Source organism: Pygoscelis adeliae, unplaced genomic scaffold (assembly GCF_000699105.1).
Source record: "Pygoscelis adeliae isolate BGI_AS28 unplaced genomic scaffold, ASM69910v1 Scaffold27, whole genome shotgun sequence".
Classification (NCBI taxonomy): Eukaryota; Metazoa; Chordata; class Aves; order Sphenisciformes; family Spheniscidae; genus Pygoscelis; species Pygoscelis adeliae.
Genome location: NW_008825410.1, coordinates 9,343,359 through 9,351,890, shown reverse-complemented (window position 1 = coordinate 9,351,890; position 8,532 = coordinate 9,343,359). Strand labels below are relative to the sequence as shown.

Sequence of the window (8,532 nt, the reverse complement as noted above, 5' to 3'; positions counted from 1 at the left end):
GTAAGGAAAAACTTCTTTACTGAAAGAGTGGTTAAACATTGGAACAGGCTGCCCAGGGGAGTGGTTGAGTCACCATCCCTGGAAGTATTTAAAAGACGGGTAGATGAGGCGCTTAGGGACATGGTTTAGTGGGCATGGTGGTGTTGGGTTGACGGTTGGACTCGATGATCTTAGAGGTCTCTTCCAACCTTAATGATTCTATGATTCTATGATTCTATGATCTTACAAATGTGAGTGTTAGAACTAGTTAAATTGTTTATTGATTTCAGCTTCATCTTGCCTCCTGCTAACTCTGAACATGAATTAAAACAAACAACTGGATCCCACCGGTCTTGGTAGGCCAAAGTTTTTGGGAAAGAAAAGAGTCTTACAAAAAGCTTTTACACAACAACAGAAAAAAGAAAAGTATTTTTATCTGCAGTTAAGTGTATGGAAATCCCAGTGAGTAAATTTTAGATGGAGACTGGCATTGCTGACTGCAATTAAACTTCAATCCTCTATTTATGAGCTTCCCCTACCTCTCCCATGCAATAGCCAAAGCACTTACCATTGAATTTTGATTTTCATACTTAAAGCCAAACTCGTTACCTTCTTTTGCATCCATTTGTTCTTGAGGAAATTCCTCCCTCCTTCCCTAAAGCGTAATACATAAAGCTGAAGGGAAGAGCTAGGGTAGGGGGAGGCTTTCAGAAGATGGAGGTGGTCATGGTCCTTACAGTCAGCTGTCCCTTTACAGGGGACTTCTGAAGAAGTTGAAACTCTTTGTACTGGTGGGACTTACCCAGTGGGCTGTGCTTAGAAGGACTGCCAGTCAGGACCAGTGATTTGTACAACATAGACACAGTTTTACAGCCAATATGAGTGCAAGAAAACACAGCTAAACAGCATACACAGGTGCAGTTTCACTAAAGTTTTACTAATTTTAAGTTTAAAGTTTTAGTAAACTAAAGTTTTCACTGAAGCCATCACTTTATGGAAGAAAAAGCCAGCCAAAAGCAACAAATTCTAAGAGGTTTCTCAACCCACCATAACTTCTTTACAATCTTTTCTTCCTCGTTGAGGTATTTCTGCCTTTCTTGTTCCACCAGGTTGCGCTGTCGCTGCACAGGATCTTCAAGCCTCTTCACTGTTTCAATCATTTTGCCATTGATTTCCAGCTCTGCTTTCTTCACCATTGCCCTCAGCATCTCCTGGTTCTGCAGCTGTTGCACAAAAGAAATCAACTTCAATTTTTCCTGCTTGACTGACATCCCTGGCAACAGAATACATTGCAGAGCTCAGAAATAGGTTGGGATAAACACAGCTCTACAGTGAGAGAGAGTTTTTACCTTCTTCTTTCCCTCTTTAACTTTACCTATAAACATTATTCCATGAGGAAGCGTTGGGGGTGAGAAAAGCCTAAATCTGATTAACTTCTAATGTGTATATCTAACTTCCAGTTGCGAGCTGATGAACAAAAGATGTTGGGATCAGTACACCACCTTTAGTGCATAACTTCTGCAAGGATTGTGGCCCCCTTATTCTGCTCAGTCCAGCATGAATCAAGAATTAATCATGCCTCACAAGATTGTCGGAAGCTTGACTTCCACTTTGCGCATATCTCATAAGCTTATACATCACACTGCCCATACATGCCTGGTGGATAATCCCACACATTAGTGACAAGGCTGGAATGCACTGCTGTTCTCAGAATGGAATTTTTCAGTCTCTCAAGTGGCAGAGGAAGGATTGTGCCATCCAGTGTAATTTGGTACAGACTTACAGCTCATCTGCAATACATAAAACCTCCTTTACCGACCAAAAAAAAAAACAACCTTTATAACATGGTAATCTTCTGAGAACTGTAAAAGTCACATCTTCTTTCTTGTCTTAGCCTTATGTTAAGTATCTAAAGCATTAATTTTCTTACTGATATTAAGTTTGCAGAGCAAAACACAGCTAAGAAAGCAAACTAGACCATACTCTTCTGTGGGTAGCCCTGGAGCAGCTATACCCCACACTCACAAAAACCAAACCTGTTTAAGTCTCTTATGCAAATCACAAGATTCAAAGTGATAAGCAAGGCTCCACATAGTCACAACTTTAGGATATAGGCAACATGAACACAACTCTGTTAGCCCAGCAGCCTTCTCATACTGTAAGATTTTAAAAAACACCTGTGTCACTTGGGAGATGAAGTTCCAGTTTTAAAACTAGCAATCGAACCATCAGCTGTCTTCTAAACATCCAGGTTTAACAGCCAAACCACATTTAACATACAAAGTAAAACCACTGCCTAATAGGAGGAATCACAAAAATGGGTTACCTACAAGACAGTATAATGCAGCAAGACTTCTTTTTAAGTTAATTTGAGAGAATTCACAGGAATCAGAGAAAAAAAAAGCCTTTGCCCAGGTCATTCTTTCCAATCAGTACAGGAATTAGAAGAACAAACTCAGCTCTCCCCTCCTGACTCTTCAGTCCTGGTGCCTGACTCTGCCTTCTCCAGCGACACAACCGTGATGAGAGGGAGGGTGGCGCTTCACTGAAAGTGCGAGCAGGGTCTGAGCTGTGACAAGCAGGAGGTGTTAGCTCAAAACTCAGCTGAAGATAAGTGTTAGCAGTTAGGGAAAAAAATGAAGCTGGAAAACATTTGAAACAGCACAGATTTATAAACATTGTCAGCTGCTTTATACCAGACTGGATTCTTTTGAAGACAGTGCATGTGTGTATTTTTCCCCACTATGGGATTAACGTTTGGGTTTGACAAATTAAAACCTCTTAGCGGCGAGGCCAGCACAGCTATCTGAGACACACATCTCTTACATTGTGCCATATTTTCAAGAAGGAAAACATAAATGAATGAATAAATGAGTGAATGAGCATGTAACACTTCAGTCATACAGTTTATTCACAGCTCTTTAAAAAGTGGGGAAATTTGACACAGGGAAGTGACTTGGGAAATGTGAAACAACTGATCCGAGGTCAGTGAGAAGGTCAGTAAGGGAGTCAGACTTAAGTCTCAGGTGTCCAGAATTTAAGTCCTCTATGTTTCTCAGCTGGTAACAGTGACTCCCAGTAATACCACAATTGAGTACGTATGTGAGTGGGGTTGTGCAATGGCAGGTACACTTTCTTTCCTATTATGGGGATATATAGGGGATCTATATTTATTGTAGTGACACCTACAGCTAAGGTGCTTGTCACTTCCATTTATGCAGTGCTTGAACACTATTAGAAAGTTTCAGTCATAAAAGTTCATCCATTTCTGATAACAAGATTAGGGAATAAAAATATAACTCAGCAATATTTCAGAAAGCTTGTATGTTGAGGATTCCCAAACCTCAATGTCTGGAGTGAGCTCTTGAAGTCTGGGAAATGACTCACCTTGGTATCAAAGAGATGTTTTTGCCATTTCTATGAAAATTCATGCAACACTTGGTTAGTTCTGGAAAACCTGCTTTTGTTCATGCTTCGGGAACAGGGACAGAAGATGAGAAGGGAGAGGTACTGATGAGTGCAGAGAGAGAAGAGAAGGAACCAGGGGAGAGGAGTAATTGTCGGTTTAGGCAGGGCAGAGTCACCAGCCAAAGGACAACATGAGGCAGGGCAAGCAGGAGCAGAGGGGAAGAGCTGTGGGTGAAGAAGAGGAGGCAGTCTCTGGCCACTACAGCACATTTACCTCCATGTTCTGGAACTGAACTTGATTCTTACCTTTTCTCTGCCAGCAGGTATCAGATCTGAGACTCCCTGGCTAAGTGCACACCCCATTTGTCCCTCAGACCACCTCTGCCAGTTACTCCACCACCTCAAGTAGAAGTTTTATGGATCCGCCAGAGTTATTCTGGTTCCACAGAGTAGAACTTTTTGTACTTTAAGTTTGCTTGAAAACAAGCCAAATAAACAATCTTAGACATTCACACTTGAAAAGAAACTTTGTTAAAACAGTGTTCAAGTTCCAAAGTCAAGTGCCCAAAGGTAAGGAAAAGCAATGCAATCTTTCCTGTCACCACCAAATGGCAATTTCTTGCTAATTTGAGTTAACTTGACCTATAACTGCAAGCCGCAATCAATCAATCAGAAAGAAATTTAACATGCTTTTTTAGAATTCTAGCATCCTCTCCTACATTCGTTACCCTTGGCTCTCACGCTCGGCCTCCCCAGTCTCTCCAGGTACCTACCTTGTCCCTCTTTTTGGCTACTGCTCCAGCCATTATCTGTTACTGCTCTCTCACAAGTACCCCAGCACTGCCTCTGGCACCCACTTCAAGAATAATCTGATAACCAGTTTAGTTCACTTTGAACCAATTATTATCTATGAGACAGGTAACTGGAAAACCAAGTATTAGTTCACAGCCCTGCTTCTCATTAGGAGACAAGCATGACCTGTCCAGTGGGAGCCTCCCAGGCCCTGCTGGGAGAGGCTTCTGGGCCACCCACCCCCCCACACATTCCACACGCTACAGTGCACAGCCGCAAACAGGGACTGACTGCCTGCAGCTCAGGATCTCTGTAGAATCTGATTATCTAATTCCTGAAGTTTGTTACCATACATAGATTAAACATAGTCTCACCAATTCTATAATGCACCTCAAAACATATTTGAATTTCTAATTCAAAGTTACACTTGTAAGGCTGAGTATCATATACCATTTATGACAGTAGTATTATTACATTTTCTATACCTTCTGCAGCACTCATTTCCCTGCAAATAATACATTGAGTGAAGGAAAAGGATGCATGCATACACATTCCTAACGCTGAACCTTAATCATATCTAACTGCTTTCCCTTAAAATGTGTTCAATTAAAGAAAGGAAGGAATAGACCAAAAAAATCCAATGTACATATAAGCTAACGATATATACCATGAACACGTACTCTAAGGCCTGGTTCAAAGCTGCCACTAAGAGTTCTCATTATGTGGGAGTGCAGAATGAACAACCCCACTGAACTCATGGGCTCCAGTCTTACCAACAACAAATGCATCCAGGACACAGCCTGGTTTATAGCCTATCTCTGGCAATGAGGAAAACTCCACGGCACCATGAAACTAGTCTTTCTTGAGTATCTCTGAAAATCAGAGCACTTAAGGAAGATGCTAGTGGAGTAGCAAGAAGTGTATCTAACCTCTAGCAACAGCCATGATGCAAATGTCTTTATTTCAAGAATCTCTGTCTAAAATCCAACCACAGACTGAAACAGTCTTAACTTTTTGGTTGCATCAATTTAATTGGTGTGTGAATCAATACATCTGGATCAATTGCTGCTGGACATGTTTTAAAAAGAGGATTTTGCCAGCACAGACAAAGGCTACATGCATGAATGGATCTTTTCCCTCATGTGTTTCTCTGACCCTATTAAGCAAATGAGTAAGAACTTACAGTGATATCATCAATTGAAAATTGAACCATAGACAGTATTAAATACAGTTTTATGTCCTGTTCCTGTTTCTTAGTTATCCTGCCAGCATTTGTGCCTGTGCAATCATCTTTTTCAGTTCTTTGGAAGTGTTTCTTTTAGTCTGTCACTGTATGAAAAATTCACACACAGAGGAACAAACTGACTGCCAACCCAGGAGAAACAGTGAAAGTGAAAAATATGAAGTACTGTCAAACATGGTATGCAAACAACCTGGAAAAACAGCAAAATACTTTTCCCTTTTACTTTGAATGATTTTCCAAAAAACATAGCACAAAATTTTTTCATTATAAGTGTGATATTTCAACACTCTTCAGTTTAAAACACTACCTGTTTCATTTGCTGCCCTACAAACTGTGAGCTCTTTTTCAAAATAATTCTACCCATTCAGGAAAGCCACGACAAAAACTCACTCTCATGAATGTAATTTATATCTAATATACCAAAGTTTCCCTTGAGCTACAGGTTCTTCCATCCGACTATCATGAATTTGCCCACTTCTTACTGGCACGATACACCAAATTTGCTATCATTTCTGAAATAAGGGAAGTCAGCCAGAGTTAATGAGCACACTCGGGATATGTCCTTTTTTCCTTCTCAAGACTTCTTTGGCAGCATTGATTTGTGCAGATGGTACAAGTTCCTTCACTCCTGTGTGCCATAATGCTGTATCTGATCAAAAGCAAGGTTACCGCCCCAGGCAGGGCCATGGAGACAAGATGCAGCTGGGGAAATGCCACCTCCTTGGTGAGCAGGCCCTGTGAGTACAATGCGCTCACTGCCTCTGGCGCAGCACTGCAACCTCCATCCCACTTTATGAGGCCACATGCTAAGCACAGCTGGTGGCCAGACCGCAAGTGTTTGCCAAGAGCTGCATTTGGCACGTGGGGTTACAGAAGGACAGAGGGGCTGCAGTGGTTCCACAAATGTGGAAGAATACCCACTTATACATAATGTGCCAGGGCAGAGATCCCAAGCCAGAGTCTTGAAATTAGATGGGGATCATGATGGCCGGCATGTAGGCAGCACTGCTGGGAACAGCTTCTGAAAGATACATTTGCTATAGGAACATACTCGTCCTAAACTGAAAATGTAAATACATGGGTACTGTATCACAGGCAGAGGTCACCTGGCTGACACAACTGTTTGCTCCAAATACCTTCTGCCATCTCTTCATTACCAGCAAACTGAGCACAGGACCTTGTCACAGCATCTTCAGTCTTGGCCACATTTTCTTTACCTTGACGTTTGCCTCACCCTTCTGCTCCCTTGCCCTATGACTGGTTCATAATTCAATTTCCTTTAGTTAAGGAAGGGAAGGCAAAACGTGCTCTGAATTCTGACCTGTATTATCACTACACTGTTATAAAATTAATCAGCAAATCAAAGGAGATTGACATAGTACCATTCCTATATTCAAAACCACCCTGGTCATAACAGCAGTAGCTGCAGCCCTACAATACCAAACATGTGATGTCACTTTCCAGGCAAGGAGGACTGGCAGAGTATTGAAGTTTCCCCTGCTGTCCACTTTGTCTTACAAGAAATTGCTCTACCTCCTTTTACATCTTCTGAGACAATACACAGTGCTCTTCCGTTTCCAATTAAGTGAAGGGCTGAAGACCTGTACAGCTGCATAAGCTTATTTTCACAGTGTCTGAGATGAACAGCATATATTTACTTTTGCAGCACTATGGTATGTGTCAACAGAACATTTTGCTTAACTCTTCGTTGTTCTTATTGTTTCTTGCAGGTTTTGAGGTGTTGATGTGTGTTAGGAAAGTACTGGTAAAATGTGAATGTAAGCAGGGCACAACAAACCTTTGCAGCAACTTTTGAGATATCTTTTTTCCTTGCTGCTCAAGTTGGCTATTCTTCTGGATTCTGTAAATACAGCACTCAAACTCTGGCTTAATGCGTATCTACTGATCCTCAGCTACATTTGGATTTCCTGACATCAAAGTTGTTTATTCAGGAACTTAAAAACTGTCTCAACTGTAAACAGTATGGAGCAGGAACATGGCTCTTGCGGTATGTTTATATAGCACACAGCATAGCAGGGTCCAAACTGTAATCACAGACTTGATATTATTGTAATATAAATACTGCTTTAATGTCTAAAGTCATCAAACAAAGCTAGAAATGAAGTTTTTTCTCAGTATCTGAGCAGCAGTAGTTAAACTGAGCTAATTATCATACCTCTAGGTCTATGCAAGTGGCGTATGCTAGAGCAGAATATGCTTTTGTGTCTGTAATACTTGGGTCTTCCCTTTGCTAGAACTCTGCTACTGAGAATCACTCATGTACAAAAGGTGAGAGAGACAGAAAGAGAGAAAGAAAGCAAGCTGACATTTGCTGACAATCCACTTTCCCGGCATTACCCAGATATGCCTACCTGTAGCTGCTTCATCTGATGCAGCTGCAGCCGCAGATCCGACACGTTGCGTTTCATACCATGCAGGCTGACTTGCATTGATGGGGCTCCAGCAGGGTGATGGATGACAGCTGACTCCACAGTTGCCAACGTGTTCTTCCCCCCAGATATGTTAGCAGCGCCTGCAATAAGCAGCAGCACAGGTTGAGCTCAGCAGTAGAGAAGGTGCAAACATAATCCCTCCTCTGTCCACTGAATCCACACGTATTTCACACAGATGGACAAGAAAAGAAAATTACAGTTGCCAATGCTCAGTATTAACAGGGGACTGGCACCTCCTTATCCAATATATTTTAAGGGAAGACTGTACAATATCAGAGTGTATCTGTGCTGGAACCTCAGTCATATCAGAGCACTGCATTACCATGAGACTGCTTCCTACCACCTGTAGCGGAGATGGGATAATAAGCTATAACTGCAGATTATACAAAACAGCAACAAATCAAATTGGTGCTGAAAGTAGCTTCCGGATTGTCCTCCCAGGAGCTGTCTGAGACCAAGCTGATGCAAATTCGCAGGACTCCTGAACTGCATATTTGTTGATTAATTATCACTGGAGAGAGATTCAGTCAAACTGCCAAGTGTGGGGGAAAGGTTTCTATAGAGAATCTTGCTTTGCTGCTTAAAGTACAATTGCATTATTTCTATCAGGTGTCTCCAACAGCTACTGTATAAAACCAGGAGAAGAGAAATGAATCA

The 8,532-nt window shown here is 41.6% G+C and overlaps 1 protein-coding gene across 1 annotated transcript in view; it reads right to left on the bottom strand.

The window, feature by feature from the left end:
- Nucleotides 1-8,532, bottom strand: part of KIAA1217 (KIAA1217 ortholog) — a 190,734-nt gene that overhangs the window by 30,633 nt on the left and 151,569 nt on the right. The window contains exons 9-10 of the mRNA XM_009330569.1: nucleotides 7,795-7,955; nucleotides 1,027-1,202 (exon numbers count right to left, since the gene is read on the bottom strand). Coding sequence (XP_009328844.1) covers nucleotides 1,027-1,202; nucleotides 7,795-7,955 — 337 coding nt within the window. The remainder of the gene's footprint in view (nucleotides 1-1,026; nucleotides 1,203-7,794; nucleotides 7,956-8,532) is intronic.